Below are 27688 nucleotides of genomic sequence, written 5' to 3' on the forward strand. Positions count from 1 at the left end.
CTGCCACTGGGTAGGCTTGATAATGAGTCCTTACCAGTGTTTGGTTGCATTCATTCAAATATTTCCTCCACTTGCGTTCACTTGTATACTTAATATTTTGTTTTTGTTTTTTTTTACATCTTTTTCCTATTGTGAAATTAGTGCTTATATTCATATAAATAAATATACATGTATACTAAAGTGGAGGGGAGGAATCAGACAAAATCTACACCCATCTGGAAGCACCCATTCTTTTAGGCTAGGATTATATACTCACTTACCTCAGAATAAGCCTGATTGAATTCCATTAGGATTTGTGCATAAACAGATATTATGCTGCTAATTATCAGCTGAAATGAAAACAATTCAGGGAGAGGGAAAGCAACTGGAGCTGGTCTCTCAGCAGAGCTAATAGACTGGTGCTGCTTACCACCTTCCTCTGCTGCAAGCAGGCAGAATAAGCAGTTAAATATTATATGTGAATTAACATATGACCATCTCTTCTATGCAGCATCAATATGATAAGACAGTTGAAGAAAAAGATGCAATATTAGAATGCTATAAGACAAAAGAACAAGAGGTATCATCAACAATAGGATCTTTGGTAAGAATATCTCCTAAACTATTTCAGCCATGGTGTGGCTACAGGTTATCCATTACTGTCCCATCAGTACCTATTTCTATATTTTATTATGATTCGCTGCAGTTTTTTTAATCCAATGGAGGAATTTTTGTGTGGGAACTAGAAGTCACTGTCCAATTTTGAGTCAAAATGAAACCGACAGCTTTCTTAAATGTAGACAAATGTTATAACTATTTATAGTACTCCTGTACATCTATAGGAAACATGAGGGACAAACTGAAATGAAAATAAACGAGACAAGGAGTACTGATGAAGATATATATTAATGGTGAATTGAATTCAATAATGTGGCTTTTACTGTAGCTGTCAGATCACTATCTGCCATGCAGAGAGAGGCACTTTATTTTGAAATCCTTTAACAAAGAAAGGTTGAGTTAATTTTTTTTAAAATTGTATTTAATTTAATGTATTTTTTTCTGAAAAAGTTGAGCATGTGAACGAGTTTTTAAATAAAGTCTGAGCTACTAAGTTTTTATCTAATTATCATTCTCAGAAAAATGAACTTTCCAATAAGAAAAATGAACTCTCCTCCCTTCAGGAGCAACTTAAAATAGAAATGGAAGAGAAGGTATATCTTCTGGTTTTTAAATTTTATGCGCACAATTCTGTGAAAATAATCTGGGTTCCTTTATGTCTAGGAGTTGTTTTTTACTTTTAAATAGCCCTAAAGAAGAGTGAATGACACCCAGTGGCATATGCTTCTAAGGAATAATGATGAATTTGCCTTTTTAAGACAACCACTGTCTGACTTATAAAAAATGCTTTTTAAGCAAATGCTTGTTAAACACCTGAAGGAAAAGGGAGGGAAGGAAAATAGGAGTTGTTTTTTATTAATAATAGCACAAAAGCTTTATTAACAGTATTGTTCAGTAAATTGTTCAAACTGTTGACATAAAGCATACTGTTATGAGTTTTTTTTGAGGAGTGGGGGTCTATTAGACTGCAATTCCTGGATCCAGCAAGTGTTAAACTCTAAGTAAGTTTTCAAATTTCTGGAACAGCATCGTGGCAGGGGCGTAGGAAGGGGGGTGCGGTCGGTGCAGTGCACCCTGGGTGTCATCACAGAGGGGGGGTGACAAAATCCCCCCTGGGTGGATTGTGCTGCTGTGCTTCAATCGGCCCTCCACTGGGAGAATTGTATCACCACGCCATGATCGGCCCCCGGGAGGATTGTGCCACTGCACCGATCGCCCCGCCCCCTGGATGGATCTCCCTGCCCCCATAGGTGGCTCGCCTCACCCCCATGTGCACAGCATGTGTGCCACTCCCAGTACCTGAGCGGCTAGCTCTGCTGCCGCCTCGTGGTGAGGTAATAGGCCATAAAGGTAACAAAGAATGTGCCTCTGTGCCAGACAGCAAATGAGTCAGTCCCCCTCCCTCAACTCACTGGTAATTAGAAATACAAACTCTGGGTAAGCACCTGGAACCGCTGGAATCTTGCACTCCTCAGAGATTGGAGTGATGTGCAGCAATGCATTTATGATATATAACATGATTAGCCATGCACAGGTCATCTGTGCTACGTAGAGACCTGCTCTGTAAAAGTGGTGGTGATGCAAGCTGAGCAAATCACATTCAGATTGAAATGGAATTCAGACTTGTCAATTTGTATTAAGCACCCAAGTGATAGTCCAATCAAATAAATCACTAGAAGCAATTTTTACCAAGTTCATGAGGATGCCTGGGGGGCAGTAGAGCTGTAAGTCTTGGCTTTGGGATCACTGGTGCTTATGATGAGAAGTGGGGGGAGGCTGAGGTGATGGGGAAACTGGCATGGTTTAGGTGCACCAGTCGAGCCAATCCAGCATTCCAGCACCCTACCTGTCAAACAGTAGCAACCTGGCTGTCAAGAAGCTAGCATTCCAGCTATCCCACCAAGTAAGCCACTTCTGGCACAGTAAAGAGAATTACCCTGGAAATCCTTACATAGAAATTGCAGAAACAAAAACGAAGTACTTAGTTCATTAGTTTCCCGCAGATTTGCAGTGATACTTTTGTGCTAGGTAGCATATACTCAGTGAGGTCAGGGCAAGATTAAAAGAAATATATTTTTGGACCTTAAAAATTATTTGATCTAGCTTGACTATGGAGTTCTCATCTAGGTAATGCTTCACCAATGATAAAGGATAATTTTAATTGGCCACAGGATTCCCCTATACTAGAGGTATCCAGACCATGTCTTTAGTCATTTTTGGACTATAATGTCCTTGAACCTTGACCATTAGCCATGCTGCCTGGGACTGGTGGGAGTTGGAGTACAACAACATTTGGAGGCTAGGATGGCCATCAGAAAGGGGCAATGGTGCAGACCTGGCCTCATGGTATTGGTAAATCACTGGGAGGGAGGGAGGAAGCGGCAAGATGGCAGGGAGTTTGGTGCTATGAAATGTACTGGTGGAGCCAGTCCAGCTGTCCTGCTGGTGTGTTTGCTGAATGCCAACCTCCCCACCACCTTGCCTATTCCTCTTTCCCTCCTGATAAACTGCAACAACACTGCTGCCAGGAGGCCAGGTCATGCAGTTGCTCCCCCCCCCCACTCAACCTTTGCATTGGCTGCTCCTGTCAGGAGAGCAACAGGTTATTGTAGGAGCCATTAGCTTAAATCCATTTTGTCTGTCTTTTGAGGAATTGGAGTATTAGACCTCAATAACAGTTTGAAACCACCATTCTATTTTCTACTATTCCACATGCAGTGAATCAGATTTCTGATCTTCTAAGATCATTCCCTACTAAATGGAAGATGACTCCCTATATTAAGATAGACAAATGTGCAAAATCTGAAATCCTACACTTTGGAACCTGTGTTTTGTTTTGTTTTTGCCTCATGGAATGTACAGCAGCTTTGGTGGTGGGGTAAGCACATTCTTTCCACAGTGCACGAACCTAATCCACTTGGGGTGTAGGGGGTCCTTCATAGCTGATTTTAACTTTTAAAAAACAACTGTGGTAGAGCTGATAATGGTTTTCTGAGCTTCTCACTTAAATGCTCCCTTATCGTCTTGTGCTAATAAAAAAGTATATTTAAATAGAAAACTTCAAAAGTTTTTTTTAAGTTGCACTATTTCCCTCTGTCTAGGAAAAGCTAGCAAGAGAAGCAAATAAAGGTGACATTTCTAAAAAAGAAAAAAGGCATCAGGTGACCATTACTTCTGTTTTTCAAAATTATTATGCTTTGCTACAATATAGCATTCAACTTTTATTGCATAAGCTACCTGATACATGCATTGTGAAGTAGTAAAATTTTCCAGTAAAATTTGTTGTTATGGTAGTTGTGTTCTTCTCATACTTACTCCATATTTTTATGCTTTCTGTAATTAATTGTAGAAAACACAAACATCCTTCATGGAAACACCTAAAACCAATAGCCTAGATTCTCCATCTCTTCATTCCAAAAATAAAATGTCCCAAAAATTTACACCTGCTAATGTGAACAAGTTGGAATACAAAGAAAAGTCTTCTTGGACACCTGCCAGGGTTTGTTTCTTAATATATTACGTTTTAGTTTTATGTACTTGTTTGTTATCTACTTGTTTATCTATATTTGTTCAGGGTTTGATTTAAGATTCTCATTTCTAAATTTTGTATGAAAAAGTAGATTTTGTTTTTCTTTTTTAAAAAATCACTATTTAGAAAGTAATATTTAGCTTAAAGTTTCTATTCTCCAAACTTCACTGCTATTTTTTTTAAAAAAGATATTTATTAGAGGTTTAGAAATTACAGAAAAAAGAAAAAAGGAAAACAACAAAAAATTCAACAAGACATACATTTCGATACATAAAAAAGGAAAATAAAAAACATAAAAACCAATACAACAATACAACAATAAAAAACACACATCCAGTACTCCATGTCTTTATCTTTCATTTGCTTGTTTCCTCGACCTCCTCACACCTCCCTTTTTGTATTCTAGTTTAGTTAATTTTTCCAGCAAATTCTTTTCATCTTTCTCAATTTTTGTTAAGTTATTTATCTTAACAGTCTAACATATTAATTCACTCAGCAAATCCTTGCTATCTTTCACTATGTTCTGTCATTCAATTTTCCTTAATTTATTTTAACCTTATCTTACTATAAAATACCTTAAAACTTAAAACTTAATATTTATTTATACATAACTGCTTATATCATTTCTACTAAAGCCAAATAGTTTCATTCTAACATTTTTCCTAATACTCATTAGTTTTACACTAATTCTCAAAATAAATTTTTTTTATTAAAAAAAAACTTTCTTCCAATCTTCATCCAACGTCTCTTCTTCCTGGTCTCGGGTTATGTCAGTCCTTACTGTCCATTCCATCTAGTCCATCAACCTGGTGCTCTTGTGTCCGAGGCTCTTAAGTCTCTTCCATGCCCCTTCTGCAGATCTTCTTCTTGTTTATACCTGCATTTTACCTTGTCTTCTGTTGATCTTTTTCTTAGTTTCTTTCCTTTCTCATTGAGGAATAGGACTCGGGGAGACTCCGACCCAAAGATATCTCCATATCCCCTCAGCAGATCAGCCCATTCCCCACAGTCCCATTCCCCACACTCAGCACTGTAGTCCCAAAAGTATTTAAAAGCATGTTTCAAAGACCCTCCAAAATTAAAAGCCCCCACAACTTCAGACCCCCCCTGGCCCACTCCAGATTCAATCTTCAAGAACAGCGGTTTATGCTCCTGCAGGGCCTCGGGTCTCTCCATTTGTGTTACTTGAGGTTCAACAGCGACCTCCTCCATTATCTTCTGCACTTGCACTTGCCCTGTCAAAACAAGTTCCTGAGTTGGTTCCTGGATGGTTTCTATATGGGTATTCACCGTTTGTCCAAAGTTTTTGACTGCAACAGTCATCAAATCCATCTTCTCATGCATCTGCTCCAACAAAGTGCTTGTCTTGCAAAAAGCAAGCACCAAAACTTCTTCTAAACACATTTTTATTCAAGGCCAGAGTCTAGTCTCACGATCCTAATCTTGCAGCTGTAAAATCCCCAGATCAACTCCAGCAACAATTTAACAAGCTCCCTCTAGAGGAGACAATTTCTATTTGTATCCATCTTTTGTAAACAGGTCCAACAAAAGAAAATTACTTTCATTTTTCATATATTTTTTATCTTTTGATTGCAAAAGGCAACATTGGAATCAGTTTGTTTCTCTTTTTTTTAACTATCTGTCAAAAAAACCCGTTCCATTCACAGTCAATGAACTTCCCCAATAATTTCTGTCTCTGGCACCCCGTTCCCAGGTTTGAGACGGTGGAAATTTATCTTTCTTTACTCTCTCTCCTGCAGGCTTGGACAATCAAAATTTCCCCCCTTTTCTCCTGCTTCCAAAAGGGGTTTTGATGGTTATAACTGAAGGAAATTTAGTCCTTTATATGCGACTTTCCATACTTTAGCTTGCAAATTTTTGCTTCAGTCTATTTACAAAAAGCGGAAGGCGGACTTCCTGTTTAGACCTTCCCGCTTCGGTGCCAAATTAAAATGTTTCTTAATCCAATTTTCCGTTTTACTCACGGGTACTTGTTGAGAGTCCAATTGTCCACAGGAAAAAGTCAGCGCTCTCCGGCAACGGCTGTGCGGCTTCACTCCGTAAAAGTAGCAGTCGATTCAAAACACCGTGCTGCTCACCCCACGTCGCTTCGGATCCCCGAAAAGGGGTTTCCCTGCGAGTAGGGGAGGCGCTCCTGGTGTCAGCCGAATCCCACGTTCCCAGGCTTCCTCCGCCTGGGATTTTTAAAGGGTCTCCGCCTTCGCCGCGGCGGCAAGACCCAATTTTCACGGAGCGGGTTCCGTTGGCGCTAACCCGGAAGTCCCTCCAAACTTCACTGCTGCCCTGCCCCATCTGGTAAGTGGCAACAGTGTCACTGCCAGAAGGGCAGTGGCATGGCATTGCCCCACTTCACTGGCTGCTTGTAAATCCATGTCATTGTTGTCTTGTGTTACCTTTATTTCCAGATTTCTGATTATTTTATTTTTTGTGTTGTCCATTTACCACTTTATGTAATTAATGAGTGATGCAATATTCCTTCACTTTATTGTGATTTGATGGCTCCTCTATCCTCAGCTAACCAGTAATGTAGCTTGTCACTTTTAAATGCTGTAAGTAAGCAATATATATATTTTTTTTTATAAAATTTTTATTGGGTTTTCACATTTTATATAGACAAAGACAAAAACACAAAAAACATAAAAACAAACAAACAGAAAAGTAAAACAACAAACATATATAGTTTCCAGAAAAAACTTATTTTCTAACCCTGGTCATTGACTTCCCCCCACCCCCTCCCTTGCATCCCTATTCCCAAATTTGTATCAGCAAATTGGCATTTCCTTATCCATCCTAATATTAGTCCTTTATATATATAAAAAAGCAAAATTAAATTTATTCTAAGTTGGACCTCAGTTCCCTTCCAACGATTTCCCATTTTGTCTTAAATAATAATCTTGTTAGCTAAATCCCATAGTCTTAAGTGTTGTTGAAACTAGATTCTTCCCTCCCTCCCTTCCCCGGTTTGTGTCCCTTCCGAAAACATGTCCAAAATAGCAATTATTAGCCCGGATTCCTTACGTCCGAGGCTCTCAAATCTCTTTCAGTCCCTCTCCGCCGGCCTAGTTGGCAATCCTTTATGTCGGTCTTCACGTCTCGAAAGAGTTCTTTCACAGTCAGTCCAAAATCTCTTCCCATATTTTCAAGCAACTGCTGAGGAATTTCCACAAGGCATAAATTTTGAACATAATCAAAGTCAGAGTCTATGTGGAGGCCCCAATTATATTTCTTTATTTTAAATTCCTTGATTTCATAAATTCCCAGGGCCTCCACTTTCATCTTCTGGATCTTTCGTAGATTTGTAGTAGGTTCAGTCCAATAGTCTCCTTGTTTATATTCCACAGATATCAGCTTCTGGACAATATTTTCCCGTTTCAGTTCTTCTCTTTCTTGTTTTGTCTTCTCCTCTTCTTTGGTTATCATTTCCGGCTCAGCTGTGGATTCTTTCTCAGCCAGGTTCTCATTACATTGAACAGAACTACTTGTTTCAGGATTCAAGGTCATCAATTGTTCACTCATAGCCGTAGTCTGTTCCTGTAAGATTCCAACCAAATAAAACATCCTTTCGATTTCTCCCAGTATCTTTCCATCCACAGCCATTGTAATTCCACAGATTTCCCCCTAGAGGGAATCTGGTTACTTAGTGTTCTTTTCTCCAACAGTCCTCTGTCTTATTATTGATTCTTTGTTTCCAACAATTTTAGTTCAATTGTAACTCCTTTTAATCCAGAGGGGTCTTAAGTAGCAATTTTTCTACTATTAACAGTCCGTTTGACAGCTTTGACAGCTGTCAAACTCTGCTCTTCTTATACCAGCTCCAAAGTAGGACACTCCCGGGCCCGGGAGGGGGGGGTTGCTTACAACAGAAATATACCCCTTCCAACACTCCTCTCTCCTGCTCAAAAAAAATCTTTTCCAAATCTTGGAAGTTACTGTCTTTTTAAACTCACCCTTTACAGGGTAGGCACTCCAGCTTAGTTCTTTTATCGTTGCTCTGGATCGTCTGCAAGGGGGGGGTGCGGACTTCCTTTTAACACATCCCCCGATCGTCTCAAATTCAATAGGTAAAATTCTTAGAATCCAAATTCAATTAACTCACGGGTTCTTTTTCTCAGCCGAATTTCAAGGAAGGAAGTCAGCGCTCTCCGGTCATGGCTCGCGGCTTCGCTCAGCAGAGGTAGCGATGGACTCTCGGTGCCACGCCACCCCCTGTATCCCCTCCGCAGCCTTTAAAAAGGCTCTTTGCGAATCAGGGGGGGCGCTTAAGGCACCCACCGAGTCTTCAGTCCGCAGGCTTTCGTGCCTGCGGTTCTAAGGGTCCCCGTGTCGCCGGCACGGCAAAGACCCGTCCCCCGCTGAGCCGATTCCCTCCGGAGCTCGGAGGGAATCTGCCATTCCCAGATCGCGCCAACCCCGGAAGTCCTGCTGTAAGTAAGCAATATAGATCAGAAGCTCCATCCACTGACATTAACTTGTTTAGGGTGTAGGTTTAATGTGTAGGTCTGTCATCTATCAAAGCTTCACTAAGCACTCAGATGGTAGAGTACTAGCGAAAATAGCCCCCATCATTTAATACTGATAAGATAGCTGGGTTGCAGAGTTACGTACTGGGGAAGATCACTTGCCACTCTTGTTGTTACTTCATAATTGCCTTCCACATATATGTCTTAAGGCAACATACACAGAGAGAGAAAGAACACTCATCATTGCAACCAGCCAATAGGCAGCTGTAACCCATACACAGAAGCGGCTCACTCAGTGGTGCAGAGCTGCAATGCTACCTTGCCAGCAGCAGCACTGCCACTTACTCAGAGGGAATACAGTGCAGGCTGGAAAGCTAGCTTTGCATTTCCATCCACTAGGCAAGTTGCTTATACTTATGCAGCGCTAGCTGAGGAAAAAAGTTGGAATCCACTTCAACCACATGCATTTATTTCACAACAAATTTTTATTTTGGGAAAGCCTAAGAAAGTTTGTAGGGACCACTCCTTTACAATCTACATATATCTTTTTGGGATTAATATTTTCCTTTCTCATTAATCTAAATGTTTTTCACCTTAACCAATCAAGACCTACAAATTTCCTTACAAATCAAGTCTTCTGTGCACAAAAAAATTGTTACATATGTAGTTGAATCTCCATATTTCTTATATTGTGACAGGTCTCACATGCCCAGAAATTACAGGGCATAAGGAGCTGCCTGACAGTACTATCTGTACATAGCATAATTCTAAAGAAAAGGATCTGTGAACAAGGGCTTCTAGGTTTAAAAGAGTCTTTTTTTAAAAAAGGTTAAAGTTAGCATCATGGATTTTTTAAAAAATATTTCTTTTATTCCATATAGACTTACACTGTGAAAACACCTCCAAAATCTAAATTACTAAGAGAAAGCACCAGCCTACTTTCAGAAGAAGTAACAAAGAAAAAAAGAAAAGTTCTTTTAGAACTGGATACTCAGTCAGATACCTCTGAGAACGACCTCCTGGTATTAGTTTGAAAATAAGAAATATATATATGTGTGTGTGTGTGTGTGTGTGTGTGTGTGTGTGTGTGTAAAGAGGCATTTGAAGTGCTTTTTGTTATCACATGCCATTTCTTTTGCTTTACAACATAAAAATATGCCCCCCTCCTAGCCATATAAATGATTCCATGGATTATCTCTCCCCCCCCAAGTAACTGTTTTTCTCACCAGAACAGATTATTACTACTCCTTGATCAGATGCCCTTGGAACCTATGAAGTAACAACTAACCTAGCCAGATCATTTTCCCCTCAAGGTTCACATAGGTCTGAACAAAAAAAACCCTTAGATAGAGGCATATATTATGTTTGGTAAATTTCTTTTGTTTCCCCTCCTTGGATTGAACCCCCCCCCCCCCCACAGATGCTGGACTCCTATCATTACTGACTGTTGGCCATGCTGACTGGGTGTTATGAGAGCTGAAGTCCAACAACATCTGGAGGATTACATGTCCCTGATTTAGAGCTTTCCAAAGATCTTTCTAATTGTTATCGAAAATTCTTCCTAATTTGAAATGTCATAGAGTAATATAACTAACCAAATTATTTCTTGGTGTGTAATGAAAGTCATGTCTATCCAGTCTTCTGTAGTTTCCATTACATACTTATATGAAACATAACACTGTTTTTAGATTGCATAATATTGTTATGTGTTCCCCAGTTCTCTGAACAGTGAGATGGTCTAGAAGCAGTACTATAGGGTTTCATTTCCTTAATGAAAGAGCTAGAGATTCTTGTAATAATTGTTTCTTTCCCCCTATATACATACAAGCAAGCAGTCTCCTAAAAGCAAACAGCATTGCCACTCAGCCTGTTTTAGTTCCCAGAAAACAGCTTATAAAGCCCCAGCCTTGTGGCTGCACTCCAGTTCTTAGCTATTCCCAGCTAAGCCCTCTCAGTGCTCTTCTCTTTGGGTGGTGTCCAGCTAAGTTTTAATCAGAGTAGACCAAATGAAATTAGTAAACATGGCTAAGTTAGGTCTACTTATTTCAATAGGTCTACTTTGACTGAAGCTCAGTTGAATACCACATTTTGTTTCCTTCTTGGTTCTGGACCAACATACATAGTGATAACATAAAGCATAAGGAGCTGCCTTACATCAGGTTAGACCCATAATCCATCTAGCACAGTACTATTGATATGTACCTAGCATAATGCTGCACACAAAGATCTGTGAACTAGGGTCTCTAGGTTTAAAAAGTCATAGGATGTTTTTCCTTATTCTTAAACTGGATGTGTGTAATGAAATAATTTTTCCATGTTGTATATTGAAAAAGGAAAAGAAAGACTCTAGATGTTACTATGCATTTATTTTAAAAAAAACAATTTCTTTTCAAGAGCATCGTTTCAGAGGAAGAAATGTTTAAAAAGCTGTATAAAGATTATCCACAAACTTCTTGCCTATGTGTCATGACACCAAAAAAGGTATCTTCACAATTTTACTAAAAGCCAAAACATATATCACAATTGCCGTGTTAATAAAATTAAGTGAAGTTTTCATTTTTGTGTACAGGTTCACATGCCACCAACTTTAAAAACTCCTGGATCTTCTGTTAAGGTTGCAGCTTTAAGAAAGATGCGAGATGCTGGATGGACTGCAATCTCCAAAGTGGATAGAAAGAAAAAAATGAAAGAAGCTGGAAAACTTTTTGCATAAGTGAAACTTACTGTAATGTTGAACTAATTGTTTAGTTTATCATATTTGAATACTCTGCCTTCATTTCATTTTTGTTCCAGTATCTTTTTTTTAGAAAATAGGGTGTCCTGAGTCTGTTAAAAGGGCAGGAAGTGTTGGAATAATTTAAATATTATAAGCTTCCCCAAGAACTTATGTTCTGATCTATCTCCTGTAGGTACAGGTGCATGTGTGGAAAAGAATCAATGTAGGGCTCAGTAGACTCCTCTTTCTTCCCACCCCTCCCTTGCTGGATCTAGAGTACTTTTGCACAGGGCCATCAGGAGAAAAGGTTAGCTGGATGCATACATGGTAGGCTTGATCAGGGTTGTAAGTAATGACCAATGCATAGCATTCTGTGATCAGCTAAGGACCAGCAGGGGACAGAAGAAGGAAATAGTGCTCCACTAAGTCCTCTGCCAATCCTCTCCTGCATGCTCATTTGCATGTATAGGTTAACATAAACAGATTAGAAATGTAAGGTTAGTGAAAGAATGAATCAAAAAAGGCTCATGTTATTTATTTAAGCACAATATTACCAATGAAATTGAAAGTCATTCGTTGTCACTGAGTAGCAGATAACTGTATTCCACTGCTGGAAGTGTTCCTTGTTTTCAAATAAATATACTTTATTAATTTTATTTTCTTATTTTTATTGAGCTGGATAGAAGTTCAAATATTTATTGAAGCCACTTTAAAAGAGTTCCTGTGCTCCAACAATTATATGCCTCCTGGTGGTATTTGAAATGTTCCATCATAAGTTGAAGAAAAGTCCACTTCTTTTTCACCAGGCAAAAACTCCAGTCTGTATTGTCCAGGTTGAGCACTAAATGGTAACTGAATCTCATCAATCTGAAGCTCATCATCATCATACACTGTCATGTTGGAATTAGAAATTCTTGGTGCATCATATAAGCCTCCTGATATTACAAGTGTGTCATCTGGAGTAGCATATCTGTCCACTGTAAACAGTTTTTAAAAAACAAATATTACTGGGAAATGATGAATCCAAAAAGCTAAAGACTTAAAATCTTCCTTGTGCAATGATACAATTTAAGTAGTATTCATAGAAAATTGCCAGTATCCAGTTCAGGTGTACAACATATCCAATGAGGATAGAAATATGTTTGCATGGGTTCAAAGCAGCACATGTGAATGTTCTAGTTCCTTCTTTCAGAGGCAGCCCCTTACACTGGTCAAAAGGGTCATTTGCCTTTTGCAGTAGCACCTCAAGAGGCTCAGGGGGTTTGATAAGAGCATAAATAAGTTTTTTGCATGTGTGCTCCCAGTACTCTGTGCCCTTGGCTATAAACATTATTCCTTTACATATTTTTAAAAAAACCACCAGAAATATTTTTTAAAGCTAAACATTGATACTCAAAAACTCTCTCATACATTTCTGTCTCCTTTTCTCTCATGCATGCATTTAGGCTGTATCCTTTCCCTACAGGAAACTGTCACATTGTCTGGTAAACCCAATGTTTCCTGCTGCTGAAACTCCACTTCCATTTCAGACTATACACTCCACACAGCAAACAGCTAATTTTACCACTAGACTGAGAAACAGCAGTAGTACCTCTTGGAGCTGTTTTAAATTGTTACCATTTGCTGTGCCATTCCATTATTTAGCATGTAGTGGTTGGTAAGTGACTAAGGGAAGACAGCTACTATGAATGAAAATAAAAAGCTGAGTATTGCCCCTTCCCATAATTACTCACTAGTCTTGTACATGATATTGGTATTTGATTTAAAATATACTAACCTGTTTCAAAAGAGGCATCATAGAGTGGATGATGGGAAAATTGGTCTCTTCGTTTTCGATATTTATTGAAAATATATATAATGAATCCGAGAATTGTCAGTGCGAGAACAATGGCAAAAAATATGGTTAGGATGGTATCTGAATTGCTTAAACCAGCTCCTTCTGCTGCAATGAAATAATACAGAAAGCCTACTTAGTTTGAAAAAGCTCAGTAAAACTTAGACCTACCTGCCCGTGGACTGTCTCGCCAGAGTCATGCATGCTCTAGTTATCTCCTGCTTGGACTACTGCAATGTGCTCTTCGTGGGGCTACCTTTGAAGAGATCTGTATTGGTTCCCAGTACATTTCTGAGCACAATTAAATGTGCTGGTTCTGACCTTTAAAGCCCTAAATGGCCTCGGTCCTGTATACCTGAAGGAGCGTCTCCACCCCCATCATTCAGCTCAGACACTGAGATTCAGCACTGAGGGCCTTCTGGCGGTTCCCTCATTGTGAGAAAAGGTTACAGGGAACCAGATAGAGGGCCTTCTAGGTAGTGGCGCCCGCCCTCTGGAACGCCCTACCGTCAGATGTCAAGGAAATAAGCAACTACAGTATCCTATTTTTAAAAGACACCTGAAGGCAGCCCTGTTTATGGAAGTTTTTAATATTTAATACTGTATTGTTTTTAATACTCGATTGGGAGCTGCTCAGAGTGGCTGGGGACATAATTTATTTATATCCCTGCCAGATGGGCGGGATATAAATAAATTATTATTATTATTATTATTATTATTATTATTATTATTATTATTATTAGTTTGAAATAGCTTAGTGTGCTGCTGACTGCAAATCAGTGTGGATGTTTATTCAGACATTTGTCCGATCAATGATAATGGGACTTCTAGATAAGTATATTTAGGGTTTTGGGGGTCACTACTAAAATAGTCTAGTTATTGCTACAGATGCTTTCATCATGTGTCATTTTCAATATCAAACAATTTAAGAGTGACTCTTCTAATGTGCATAACAAAGGAAGGTAAACATTGTTCCAATATGTCCTTGTAGTCTGATGGGATACCTTTTCCTAAGAACAAACATGCTATTTGGAAGCAATAGGGGAAAAGCTAGGTGTGGGAAGGATGATTTGGAGCAGATAAACAGGAAGCACTCCTCCGCCTGCCATTTCTCTACTCTTAACATAGCTTTTCACTATAAAACAACATCACAGCATCAGGTCTCAGTTTACATGTGTTTGCCTGTAACTTTATATTTTGTCCATCAGACCTACCTGGAAACTGAATTGCTGAAACTGAAAGGTAACCCTTGCTGGTGATAGGTGGTGCAGTACTAGAAGGCTGGACTGTCGGTTTTAATGTGGTAGCTGAAGTTGTGACATTGAAATCTTCAACTGTGGCTTGATGTGTAGAATTAGTAGAGAATGACTCTGTTGGAAATGTCATCTCAGTTTTGGCTTCAGCAGTCATAGCTGATGTTTCTGTATGAGGAGAATAGGTGCTTTGTAGAAGCGTAGGAAAGTTGGTAATATTCACTGTTGTTGCGAATGTACTCAAGCTGGCACTTCCATTCTGCAATATAGTGATGTTGCCTGCTTCTGTACTGGAAACGGTCAGCCTTTCAGTCCTGGATGTAGTATTCATTGCTGGGATGTAGTTTGTAGTCTGAAGTGAAACTGCCTTCAGTATGATGGAGACTACAAGGCAAACATATGTTATTTTGTCCATCATAGCTTTCTGTTTTTTCCTCGTCAATTATGTTAGCTTTTTCTCCTGTGGAAACATATTTAAAACAACAATAGCAGAGTTATGAGTATAAATTAAAATTGCATCTGTTAGGTTCTCTGCAAAAGCACTTAGAGGTGTAAAAGAGCAGAAGGCATTAAACTCTATCTTCTCAATTAATAGGTCTTTCATATAAGCCATACACCTCTCTGGTCTGAGAGAGACACTGAGAAAGACATGTAGGATTAGAAACACACATCCCCTGTAATTACCAATTGATTCTGCCCCTTGAGAGGTAAGAGACAAACATGGATGCTCTGAGTAGAGCCAGCAGAAGCCTTTACAACTAAACCAAGTATTTCAATGCTTCATTGTCAATTCTGTGGCTTATTGAAGGCATGTACCTCAGCAGAAATACATAAATGGAGCCTTATCATGTCACAACTGTGATAGCATGTTTTCCTTGGACTCGGGTTAACTTTGATATATGCTAGATTCAGCCCTGACCAATTAATTTACTGAGTCTTAGATTCCTATCAGTAACACGTGAAAGGTAGTGTCAGACCTCACAGGGCAAATAGGATCAAGATGATTGATGCAGTTTGTAATCATGAGCTGTGAATGTGGAACAATAATAATTGGCCTTTGGCATACTGAAAATTTGTAACCTTTGCCTCCGTTGGGGCTTATCAACACTGTACTCTGCTAGGGTATGAATACCCTGTGTTAATGTGAAGGGCTTAACAGTTTTCATAGCACTACCAGAACCAGATATTCAAAAGAACTATGCTGGTAAGTTATAAGATAAGATAACATTCTTTATTTTGGTCCAAAGACCCACAGAAGAATTTTCAAAAGCAAAATAAAACAGAAATACAGGGAAAGGATTCCAAGGCGGCCAATATGTTTTATTCAGAGCATGTAAGTTTCTATTTCTTATTACTTCTAAGAGGAATTTAGCCACGGTCAGGGTAGTATTGCTTGACATATCTCCAAGGAGGTACTTAAAGGTAGAAGGTTTCAGATTTTCCAGTTAAGTTTACCAATAAGGGTTTAATTAATTGATCTCTGGCTTGTTTGAACTGCTTACATTGTAGTAGGATATTCTTAATTGAGTCAAAACCCTGAGAACATAAGGAGAGCCTATTCTGATAGGGTATGCCAGACAGTCTGCTGTTTAGTACTTCTGATGGAAATACATTTAGTCTGGCTTTGGTGAATAATCAACAATAGAGACAGACAGATTCATGAAATACGATGGTAACTGAAAATCATGGCCATAGTGGATTCCATATGCAAATAATATTTGCTTAACAGGTTGTTAACTTGTAGTTGACCTTTATCTTTGAATCTACTGCTGAATCAGGAGACAAGGAAACATCTTATTCTCCATCTCCTGCTTGCTGGAAAGAACAGGACTTGAATTATGAATCTAAAGATAGATTCCAGCCCAAGACATTTCGGCACCTGAGGTGGACCCAAAAATGGCTCTCTCCTCCCCACCAGGAAAGAAAAGGTGAGGAAAGATATACATCAGGAACAGGAGCGGGGGCAGGGGGAGAGATCAACATTGGGACCCGCTGCTTCAGTGGATCCTGCTACCTGAGGCACAAGCCAAGTCAAAGGCTGGAATAGGGAGGGACAACAGAAGGCATGTCTGCCTACTCCTCCAGTTCATCAGCATACCTAATTCAAGTTTAGAAGGCAATTCCAAGCTCGCAACCTGGCAAACTGACAAGAAACTGCAGCAAGTAGATTTTTTATTTACATTATTTACGTGCTTGTCTACACTTTCTCTTGTCCCATGCCTAGAAAGCTCGGGCCCAAGGGGTTTTCCACTTCTCCTGTGCTTTCTAGGCACGGGTCTGAGTGGTTTTCTGTTTGTCCCACGGCTTTTTCTAGGAAAACTTGCTCTCTACTGCTGAATCACAAATCCATGGAAAACCCAATTGACATTTGCTCTGATTCAGCAGTACGGAGTGGGTTTTCCTGCGGGAAAGTGGTGAGACAAGCAGAAGTGTAGACAAACCCATACTTATGTAACTCCTGCTTCTCAGACAGGCCCAGAATCCCTCCAAAGGACTCTTCTTCAGCTTGAGATCTGTGATTCATCCAAAGCAATACACTCCCCTAACACACACACACACACACACACACACTCCAAATCTCTTGAAACTCACCAAAGATGATGATGGCAGCAACGGCCCGAGTAACAGATACTTAGCCTTAGCGTGTTTCTGTTTGTTTAATTACTTGGGATATGTTCACTGCAGGGCTGGGCAAAGCCCATAGAGATCTCTATGGTAACGGAGAACTATAAAAGAATTCTAAGGTTAGTCATGCAGAACAATTATTGGCTGGCCTGGCCTGGCCTGTCATTTGAATATAGCTGAGTAACTTAACAAGAAATGATATGTATGTACCATAGGATTGTGTTTCAGCACAACATGAAATGACAGGTGTATCAACAAAACAGTTTCTACAACTATCCCCATGAAATGTTCTTTCCCAATTCTTAAAAGGAAGACTTTAACAAACAGTTTCCTTCTCAAGAGTAAGAAGAGTATTAAAGCCACTGTGCTTTTGATCATAGCCCTACTTATTTTTCAGAAACAAGAGAGAGAGAGAGAAACTCAAGTCACATGATAGTTGCATCATAGAGACATTCCAAATCAGAACAAAGTTGGATACATGATCTGCATAGAAAGACGGCTACAAACAAGAAGGTGAAAAGAATTCAGTGCAAATAACAAGCACATGGGTGGCTAATGGGTGGCACTCCAGAGCCTGTTGAACTGCAATTCCCCTCAGTCCCAGCCAGTAGTGAGAGATGATGTGAGTTGTACTCCAACCACACCTGGAGAGCCACCCATTAACAGAGGCTGTTTTAGGGGACACAGACACCCTTCCAGAATTTCTCACCAGTTTGTTTTCTGATGAGTACAGAAATAGTTTAGGAAAGATGTAGTAATTAACCAACAATGTTCTGTAGTCTGGTTTACCTTGGGCTGCAGAGATATGACAAGAACATTCTAGATGTCCCTTCCCAGATTTGCCACAGCAGAAACAGAAGACTAATTCATGAGGAAACAGAAGCAAAGTCTTGAAAAATGAATCTTGTTTGACAAACCAAGCTGCTCTTGTGTTTGCTGGTTATTTTCCTCAGACTAGAAACTAAGCCAATCTTTCACATATGAAAAAAGTAACAACCATACTTATAGTTCTGAAGTCACTGCCACAAGTCCAATGCCGCACCATTAATATTTTCTAGTACTCATCCTTCAGAAACCAGCCACATCTGCTCCAAGATTCTGGGAACAATATTTTACCTTACATATAAGCAGGAAGTAAATGTACTCAAATTGTTAACCAATTAGGCCTGCGAAAACAGTTTAATGATTCATACTGCAAGTGAATGATTAACCTGTGACTAGTGCTGGCAAGGATTAAATCAATCCATTTTTTCATACAAAAGGTCACAGAAAAACAATAACTCAGTCTCAAACCCAAAAGCAAAACACGGATAACAGCAGTCCAGTTTAGGACACCTCACTTACCATGTGTTGATTTTCTAATCCAGTCTAAGACATGCTTGAGTTTTGGCTCTGCATTGGATGCATTCAGATGCTAATGGCAGGAGTGTACTTTTCCAGGAGTGGATACTGGTCCATGGTGATAATGGAAATGAATGCTCCTACATCAGCATACCACATATGGAAGTGTCAATCTAGAATCAAAACCTACCAACATCTGGCAAATCCCTGTTCTAGTTCAGGAACAAATTCTCCCTAATTGGACATTCAAAATATTGTGTATAATCTGTATGCTCACTTCAGAAGCACAAACTGCTGTTGCTTCCTCGCTGCCCATTTTTCCTCCCCAACCCATGCTATGCTTATTCTGATGCATTCCTAGAATCTTAGAATTGTAGAGTTGGGAGCAACCCTGAGGATCATCGAGTACGGAGTATGTCTAACCAGTCTATTGTGGGGCGTCCCTGGTTGATCCTGGTCGATCGTGTGATCCTGGCAAAAAATAAAGAAATCACTCCCAGTTTTTTTATAGTGGGAGTAGATTGCAGTCTCTTGGGAGTCGGATATGCCTGTCTAGTCCAACCCCCTGAAATGCAGGAAGAGTTATTTAGATTTATTTTATTCTACTTATTTAGATTTAGTTTATAATTTTATAATAAAAAGCACAATAACCGAAGAACACAATTTGTACTTTGAAACTTATAAATGAAGGTGTAAGCCATTGCAGCTTCTAGACTTTGAAAACAGGAGGCAACATTTATCTTTTCCTACTTGTGCAATATAATGTGGCAGCTAATGCTGGGGATGGGGGTGATTGCAATTATTGATGAGAGATCATTATGAATGCACATTAAGGACACTTGAAGGGACCCTAGATTCAATTTTGTGACAACTTAGGGACTATCCAGATTTTTTTTTTAAACTGTACATTCCTGATGATTGGTGCTCAAGGTGGTGTCTGGCTGCTTCTATGCAATCCCAATTTCAATAGTGTTTGTGCCTGCAAAAGTTTCAGGGCAGACATACTGTTTCATTTCCCATTGTGACTTCCTTCTGAAATCCTAACTTTTCATCCCACAAATCTTCCAGGCTTTGATTTGTTTCATTGTCCCTCCGTTGTGTGCTGTAGCAGAATAATTAGGTCTGCATCCCTTAACCATCTTTTCAGAATACTGGCACATTTTTACAACAAATATGACATCATTGTCTTGCCTGCTTTTAAATAGTCATCTTTTGCATTTTCTGTAGCGTCGCTTATCATTGAGGCACATCCAGTGCCCCGATATTTGGGTTCCTGGGATTACTCATCTGACGGCAACACGGCAGCGGTATCTTCTGTTTCATGAAAGTGCGACTCGTTGATGTCAATGAGAAGGATGTTTTGCTTAGGAGAAAGGTTAGAGATGAATGATTAATACTTAAACTGGCTGTCATTGGATGGAGATCCTAGAGTTTAAGTGGCACATGGACAAGTCATGTAACCAGCTGGGAAGCAAGTGTGCCTTAGATAAAACAGAAATGGAGCTGGAATACCACGGTATAGTAGATTCTGAAGAGGTCTCTTAATGAGGGGAATTATGGAAAGATCTGGTACATGACAAAGGAGTGTATTCAGAAAAAGGCATAATTACAGCCTAGTGCAAGGGACTTGGAGTGAGGATTTGTCTCCTAGATGAAACCTCAGAATCTTCAGCTGAGGAGCTGTGAAGCTGGTCTGGTATTTAAGACACCTAAATACTTTATTTATTCTAACATAAATAATAAATAATAATAAAATTTTTATATTAAAATATTTACAACCCACCTCTCATGAAGGCCTACACAAACCCTGCCAGCCGTTCCACAAATTTCATTAGACCAAGTATGCATTTGCTGAAGCATAGGATAGGCACATTTCAAGCATCAACCTCACCCCATGATGATATCTGTTTTCTCTTTAGCTAATCACATCTGATAGATGCCCAAGAGGAGATTCCACACCCCAGTTCACACCCCTTCCCTACCTAGGCAAAGCAATAATGGTCCAAAACATCTACCTCTGACGTTTGCCTGCTTACAAGCCCTGCCTTGTACTGTTACACATCCTCTCCCCATTGGTCAGACTCCCTCATCCACTCCCTTTCCACCCAAGATATAAACAAAGGCTCTTAAAAATAAATAAATGAGATTTTGTCTTCATGGGAACAACTTATTCCTGGCATGTTAAGTGGACCTTGATCTGATGTAGGGCAAACTAGACACTGAGTATGTCTAGAGCCAATGTAGTGTAGTGGTTAGAGTGTTGGACTAGGGTCTGGGAGATCAGGGTTCAAATCCCTACCCGGCCAAGAAGTTCACTGTGGGTCTATTGGGCCAGCCACTATCTCTCAGTCTAACTTGCCTCAAAGGTTGTTGTGAGAATTGAGGGGGGCAGAGAGAGAAAATCTTGGAGAAAAAGGTGATGTTGCTGTGCTACAACTCCCATCATCTTTGACTACCGGCCATGCTCTGATGGTGTTTCCTGCTTGGCAGGGGGTTGGACTCGATGGCCCTTGTGGTCTCTTCCAACTCTATGATTCTATGATTCTATGATTCTAACTGAAGCTGATAGGAGTTGGAGTCCAACGACTTTTAGAAGGTTCATCTACTGGCTTTAAAAGTACATTTTACCTACTTCTAAGTATTGCTTCTTTTTCTGTTCCATACTAGTCACTTCTTTCTTCCTTTCTTGGAATAAATTTTGCTGAAGGGTGCAATAAAAATGTTTTAAATAAATAAAATAATGTCCCACCAGTGTTTCAAAGCTGAACAAAAGAAGAAATAGAACCCGCTCATGTAAACCCATTGTTCACCCATGGTGATGATTGCTGCACTCAATCCAATGCACCATTATCTTGCTAAAATTACGGTAATAGGACCATTGTACTGATGCTGTACTTACATTTAGATGTGGCAATGTTCCAAAGCTATCATATGTGAAGACTCTCCTGGGTTCTCAGACAGAGCACCTGACAGTCATTCTCTGAATGTACCCCTGCTTACTTCCTCACTCTTGCACAATTTATTTCCTGCAGAAATCCAGGGTCCACCCATCTGCTGAGGGCCCCCATTTCTGAATTGGGGCCCCCATTTCTGAATTAGGGCCACCTGGGAAAGATTATTTAACAATGAGATAATAACAAACTCATGTCCATGTGGCTTTGGGCAGCAGGAAACAACGGAGCATGCCCTTCTTTATTGCCAATATTATATAGACATTTGAACTAGGTTTATCCAACCCATCTTATATAAATTTCCTGGGCATTCAGAACAACACAACATCTCCCTATTACTACAGGATGAGACCCCAGAAGTTACATATTCAGTCGCCAGGTTTTGCGCTGCCATGATAGATATTCGACGAAGAATGGTCTATGCTACAATTCAATCCTAAACTGAAGGCCCATATTGTTAGGCACTTCTGAAGCCTACCCCATATAGCTGTGTTAACCGATCTTTTATTTTTTCTTATAAATTTTTACTCACCCATGATCTATGCTTAATTAAGCATTCTATGTATATGTTTGGTTCTTGCTATTATTTATTTAATAATTATTCGCTTAGATTCATACTGTTATCCTATTTATTTAGATGTTTTGCTTATGCCGGTCTATGACCGTAATATAATACTTGACTCATCATAACATATGTGTCAGAGCTGCCTCAGGTCTCAGCTCACAAAAGACCAACGCCAAGTTCTTCTTATATACAAGGATGTTTATTTCAGTTCATTATTGGTTCCACAATAGCGGCGCGCAGCCCCTTGTCTGTTAGCCTTAGACCGTTGAAGTCCCTTCTGAGTCGGTCCCCCCCCCCTACACCAGCTTAAGATGCTGGCTTTGCTCCACCTCCTCCTGTCTTTCCTTTTCCGCAGGGTCTTTCTGCCCGCTGGAGTTCCGCCCCTCCTAGATTCCTCTGACGCTGAATCTCCCGATGGCTCTCCCTCCCTCCTGCGGGCTTTGGGACCTGGCTCCTCCCCCGGGCTCTCCGTTTCCCCGTGCGCTTGCACATTTGAACAGGCGCCCCCCCCCTGGGAATCCCCTGATTCGCTGGAAAAGCTCATGGAGTCCCTTGGGCCACAGTCCTCCTCCTCCTCGCTGTCCTCGGACTCTGCCCAATGGTCCTCCCTCTCCTGCCTCCCATGTGCCTCTGCCCCTGAACCCCTGACAATATGTTTGAGAGATTTATTATAGAAAGTCAAATTAATTAGTGTTGCTTTCAGACACTTAAGCCCCTTTTGCCATGATGTAGATCTATTTTTAGAGACCTTGAGAAGAGAGGAGAAAAAATAATGTCCCATGGATTGAATAATGAAAATGACTTCACATGATCCACACTTACCATTTCTAGGCACAGTCCTGAACTACAGGGATGCATTCAGCTGAGGCCACATACATGCTATACCTTTTAAAAAAAGGTAAAGGTAAAGGATCCCTGGACGGTTGAGTCAAAGGCGACTATTGGGGTTGTGGCACTCATCTAGCCTTCAGACAAAGGGACCCGGTGTTTGTCCACAGACAGCTTTCCGGGTCATGTGGCCAGCAGAAGAACACCGTGCCAGAAAACAGAGCACATGGAAACAATTGGCAGGAGCTGGGATAGAGCAACAGGATCTCACTGCTGACCTTCTAACTGGCAAGCCAAGAGGCTCAGTGGTTTACACCACAGCGCCACCCATGTCCTATGTCCCATGTCCCCACCTATACCTATACAGTACCTTTAAGGCACATTCAAAGCGCATTCTTTCTCTCAAATAATTCTGGCCACTGTAGTTTGTTAAGGCTTGCTGAGAATTTCACATATAGACCTCTCTGTTTTTCCATCACCATTCAAATCTATCCTAAGACCCCCTGTTCTGCAAACTGGGTTTGTTTCTCTTCCATGGCAGTTCTTTCCCAGCAATTACCAATGTCAACAAAGGCTTTCCTAAATCCATATATATGTATTTTCATGTTGTGGTAAGTGAAGAATGAATATTAAATTAATTAGCTGTGCCATCCAGCTGCTAGGCGGAGATGTTATAGTTCTCCATATCTCAATTACATTTCCTGAATGGACAAGTATGAATCTTCAGTAGATATTACAGAGATTAGAAGTAGCAATTAATGCAATTACATAAACAGGTAGATCAGCCAGGAATTAACCAGAGGAGTATAAAATGCACTCAGAGTTTGTGCTGGATTTATTGCGCCTGAAGCAGAATCAATGAAGCATCTGGTTCTTGTGTGAAGGAAAGAGCCGGTTGACGGTCTTTCCAGTTTGGCATCACTTCACGGCTGATAGGTGGGTGTCTGGCCAGTGTTCCAGGTTTTGCCTCTATGTAAGTATGTGGGGAATTCAGGAATGACTGCATATTTGTAGATGTTGGCAACTTGTGCCCTACTGTCAGGGTGCCTCCAGAATCCACACTGCCACTATTTTGCAGGAGGGATTTAAGTGTATATCATAAATTTAGACGTGTGCAATTAAATTGCTTGCTCACCCTAGTACAACAAATCTACCTTTTTAAAGACAGGCTGCTTGCAGTAAGGAAAGTCACAGGAAATGTACTGAAAAGCATGGAATGAATTAATGAGTTGCAGGAAGATGTATGGACACTGCACAAGCAAATCAGGATGGATGATCATTAAAGACCAGACATGGGCTTGTATCCATTATAGCACTAAGTAAATGTCTGCACAATGAAAGGATTTCTGCTTGCACAATAGAATTCACCTTTCTCCTCCCTTGTGCCCTGCTAAATCTGTTCTGGCAGTTCTCCCCTCTCCAAAGCAGATTTGGTGAGGCTGCAGAGTGTGCACGCAGGGAGAAAACAGGGGAAAATCCTGTTGCACAAGTAGTTATCCTTGCACTGACGGGATGAGGAAAATGGATACTTCCCAGTGTATAACCTCTGTGTAAGCTTTCTGCAAGCAAATTAGAATGAATGTTCAATGAACAGGTCATTTGGAGGAGCCCTCAGAAAAAGGACTTTTCCTAGGGAGGATTCTGTGGCATCAGCCAAAGGCTTGCCATTCTGTCATTGCTTTGTTCGTTCAACCTGACACTCTTAGCAGAAGGAGCTCTATTTTCCCAAGCGATACTATAATACTAGCTTATGGCTTGCAAATCCTGAGCATTATGTTTGACCTCTTTTTACAGTATCATTAACTTTGGTTTTACTGGGGCTGTTCTTAGTTTGCACAGAGGTTTTAGACTGAGGCAACCATGTACTGAATGTTATGTGTTTCTCTGCCTAAAGAAAGGGAGGCTCAAAAAATTACCATTGCTTCTTTATTCCAACATTTAAGAATGCTTGCTACTGTATGATTGGCAGAACATAATCATTATTGTCCAAGTTATATGTGCATGCACCCTGAAGCTCAAGGGTACTTTTTAAGCATTGCTGATCCTTAGATATGCAAGCGCATGGGAATGACAGGAGGAAGAGAAGGGCAAGGTAGCCTTGATGCAGAGATTCTCTGTGTCAGGACAATTGTCTTTCTTCAAGATACTCCTTGTCTTTGCAGATGTACATATTATAGTTTAACTAGGAATTTCCCACTTGGACCTGCCCTCCCTCAATCTAGCTAGGGCACAACTAGCTTACTAGTTATTCTTTATGTTTATGTACACAGAGAACCCATGTACCTGATTGCATAGAAAAAAGATCAGAGAGTTTGGCAATGGAGACTGGGAAAGTCCCTTATATTCTGTTAATAAGCTACTCCTGACATCACAATGTCTAAAGTGACTTTGCCTTGCTTTGTTTTTGCATGCAGCATGAATCCTGCCCCTTTCACCTCTCTCTTCCTAGTCTTTGCCCTGACTTTGGGGCAGAGCATGTCCCTTTGTGTCCCCGTTGAGTACATCATCCACGTGGAGAAGAGAGAATGTGCCTTCTGCCTGGCCATCAACACCACCATCTGTGAAGGATATTGCATGACACGGGTACGTTCTTACAACACACCATTGAATCCCTTCTTGGTTGGTTAGGGAAAAAAAGAGTTTTAATAAGTAGCTTAGGCCTTAGGAGTAAATAGGAAAGGATTATTAGACAACAGAGAAGACGAATGAGGTGATATAATGGTTTGAGACATTATACTAAATGTGAAGGTGAAATGGGAGACACTGGAGTAGTTGAGGCTTTGAATCAATGGACTTTTCAGAGACATGGAAGTGATCAAGGACAGTTATCTGTCGCAAACTATCATCTTGCTTCTACTATGACATTTTCTTAATTTTTGAGGAAATGATTTTCCTTGAGCACATTCTAGAATTATTTTTTGCTTTTTTAATTCTCATGAAATTTGGGTTAGCCATGTGGGTTATAGGGCACTAAAGGAAGTGGAGAATGTGACTTCACCCCACCAGCACACAGCAGGCCCTCACCCATTACGTGATGCTGGCTTAGGGTTGGTGTTGTAGTAGCTCTTCCTCATGGTCTTCAGTAATGGAGTGCCAGGAGTGTGGGTAGAGAGAGGTGGAATCAATATGACACTCATAAATAGCAACCAAAACAAAAGAACAGCGATGAAGGGCTGTAGGTGAGAAGAATGTGACCGGGTGGGGGGAATTGCAATTACGATGATGACCATGAATAACTGATGGGTGGGAACTAAGAGCAGTATGTATTGGCAACAAATTGGATCTGAAAAATCAAAGGTCATGGCGAAAGATTGCACTCAAAAGGGTACCTGAGCAACAGGTTGAAAAGCAGGATTAGCAAAGTTCCACCAGTTTAATGAAGGTAAATGTTGAAAGAATGAGCACATGTTCAGAAAGCAAATGACCACTAGAAAAGTGGAGGGCCAATTCAGAAAGTGAAAAAACCAAAATACAGAATTTCAGATTAACTATTAAAGTAATGAGACAAACCAAAAGAAGAGGGCCAAGAGGTCACAACCAATCTGTCCATATTTAGGAATTTGATCCTGCTCAGCAACCCTTCCCCAAATAATCATACCAAGGAACTACACAAGGAACCGAGCTTGTACCACAAATTCAACATTATGGTGGGACTGTGCCTATGTCATAGCTTGAAAACCCATCACAAGGATGAAATGGCCTTTCTTGCTTCAGCAGCAGTTACAAAAATGTGACCGTTGGGGAGCTGTGAGATGGAGAGATTTCTATCTGAGCACAACATAAATTATGCGGGTAGGATTAAGCAAAAAGCAATAACCACTGGCATTCTCTTACAGGACAGCAATGGTAAGAAGCTGCTGCCCCAGAGTGCCCTGTCCCAGGAAGTGTGCACATACAAGGACATGGTGTACAAGACTGTGATGATCCCTGGCTGTCAACACCATGTCGTCTCCTACTATTCCTATCCTGTGGCCGTGAGCTGCAAGTGTGGGAAATGCAACACTGACTACAGCGACTGTGTGCATGAGGCAAGCAGCACTGATTATTGCACTATACCTCAGAAGCTACATAACCTATAAGGTTCCTTCTTTCTCTCTCTTGCACACAAAGACACACTATCCCTCCTGTCACATGGCAGGTTTTGGGCATCCAAGAATAAATAGAATGGTTAGCATATCCAACACTTGTGATGTAAAATTATTTAGACATTTTTTTTTAAAAAAAACAATCAGCTGCTGTTTTCCATTTTATCTAGGACTCACAGATACAAAAATAATTTTCAGCAGTGTTACAAAGGCAGCTCTGACCGTGTGGTTGTACAGACACAAGGAATCCACATTTCTTTGTTGGATTCATTCTCCTTCCTGAGGAAAAGCAAAACAAGCCAGCCCCTTCCATTCATGCTTTGACAGAGGAGGGAAGTTGTATGTTCGGCCAGAATTGCTACGCTGTTCTCAGCACTGACAGCTACACCAATATTTCATTAGCTCCTGTGATTTGCTTGCCAGTCTTTGCCATTGCTGTGTCAAGTATTAATAACCATGGAGATCAAGACCCCTGTGGCACTCCAAAGACTATCTTACTATATCACAAATAATTGTAGACAGCATCTGTCATGGATGCTTTAGCTGGGATTCCTGCATTGCAGGGGGTTGAACTAGATGACCCTTGGGTCCCTTCCAACTCTATGATTCTGAGAAATTTCATGCCATAATAAATTAGGTACCACAGGACTCTTGGTTTTCTTTGGACTAGAGTGCCAGTTGTGTTCACTGTAACATTGTTAATTAGCCATATAAAATAATCATGTGTATAATGAAGGTAGACAACTGTGGGGGGTGGGGCGGGGCAGGCAGGGCATAAGTAGGAACTGAACCATCACCCAGAGCATGGCAAAAGCTACTTCTGTGAACAGACATAGTGACAGGTGGTTGCCTAGTGAGCTATATGGATAAAGCAGGTCTTTCA

At 40.4% G+C, this 27688-nt stretch overlaps 3 protein-coding genes across 14 annotated transcripts in view; 2 read left to right on the forward strand and 1 right to left on the reverse strand.

Moving 5' to 3' along the window:
* SYCP1 (synaptonemal complex protein 1) overlaps nucleotides 1–11979 on the forward strand; it is a 45993-nt gene extending 34014 nt beyond the window's left edge. For all 7 annotated transcript variants that reach the window (XM_082227413.1, XM_082227416.1, XM_082227414.1 and 4 more), the window contains exons 26-32: nucleotides 491–583; nucleotides 1116–1190; nucleotides 3699–3758; nucleotides 3947–4096; nucleotides 9489–9629; nucleotides 11002–11088; nucleotides 11177–11979. In XM_082227413.1, the coding sequence (XP_082083539.1) occupies nucleotides 491–583; nucleotides 1116–1190; nucleotides 3699–3758; nucleotides 3947–4096; nucleotides 9489–9629; nucleotides 11002–11088; nucleotides 11177–11320 (750 nt within the window). In that variant the 3' untranslated portion in view covers nucleotides 11321–11979. The remainder of the gene's footprint in view (nucleotides 1–490; nucleotides 584–1115; nucleotides 1191–3698; nucleotides 3759–3946; nucleotides 4097–9488; nucleotides 9630–11001; nucleotides 11089–11176) is intronic.
* LOC309534895 (uncharacterized protein) lies at nucleotides 11947–18130 on the reverse strand. Of its 3 annotated transcripts, none has more exons than XM_082227447.1 (5): nucleotides 18038–18130; nucleotides 17003–17136; nucleotides 14372–14870; nucleotides 13101–13265; nucleotides 11947–12300 (listed from the first exon to the last, which is right to left on the reverse strand). In XM_082227447.1, the coding sequence occupies exons 3-5, from the start codon at nucleotides 14826–14828 to the stop codon at nucleotides 12059–12061; spliced, it is 864 nt and encodes a 287-aa protein (XP_082083573.1). In that variant the 5' UTR covers nucleotides 14829–14870; nucleotides 17003–17136; nucleotides 18038–18130; the 3' UTR covers nucleotides 11947–12058. The 3 variants fall into 3 exon arrangements, with proteins under 3 accessions (XP_082083573.1, XP_082083572.1, XP_082083571.1); XM_082227446.1 differs by having other exon boundaries at nucleotides 17825–18109; XM_082227445.1 differs by having other exon boundaries at nucleotides 17003–18109.
* On the forward strand, nucleotides 14877–26901 carry TSHB (thyroid stimulating hormone subunit beta). Of its 4 annotated transcripts, XM_082227464.1 has the most exons (5): nucleotides 14877–15743; nucleotides 16189–16338; nucleotides 19604–19751; nucleotides 25135–25303; nucleotides 26557–26901. In XM_082227464.1, exons 3-5 carry the CDS (start codon nucleotides 19717–19719, stop codon nucleotides 26797–26799), a joined length of 447 nt encoding a protein of 148 aa, XP_082083590.1. In that variant the 5' UTR covers nucleotides 14877–15743; nucleotides 16189–16338; nucleotides 19604–19716; the 3' UTR covers nucleotides 26800–26901. The 4 variants fall into 4 exon arrangements, with proteins under 4 accessions (XP_082083590.1, XP_082083589.1, XP_082083591.1 ...); XM_082227463.1 differs by having other exon boundaries at nucleotides 14877–16338; XM_082227465.1 differs by lacking the exon at nucleotides 16189–16338.
* The last annotated feature ends 787 nt before the right edge of the window (nucleotides 26902–27688 follow it).

This window comes from Podarcis vaucheri (genome assembly GCF_965113315.1).
Source record: "Podarcis vaucheri genome assembly, chromosome: 6".
Taxonomy (NCBI): domain Eukaryota; kingdom Metazoa; phylum Chordata; class Lepidosauria; order Squamata; family Lacertidae; genus Podarcis; species Podarcis vaucheri.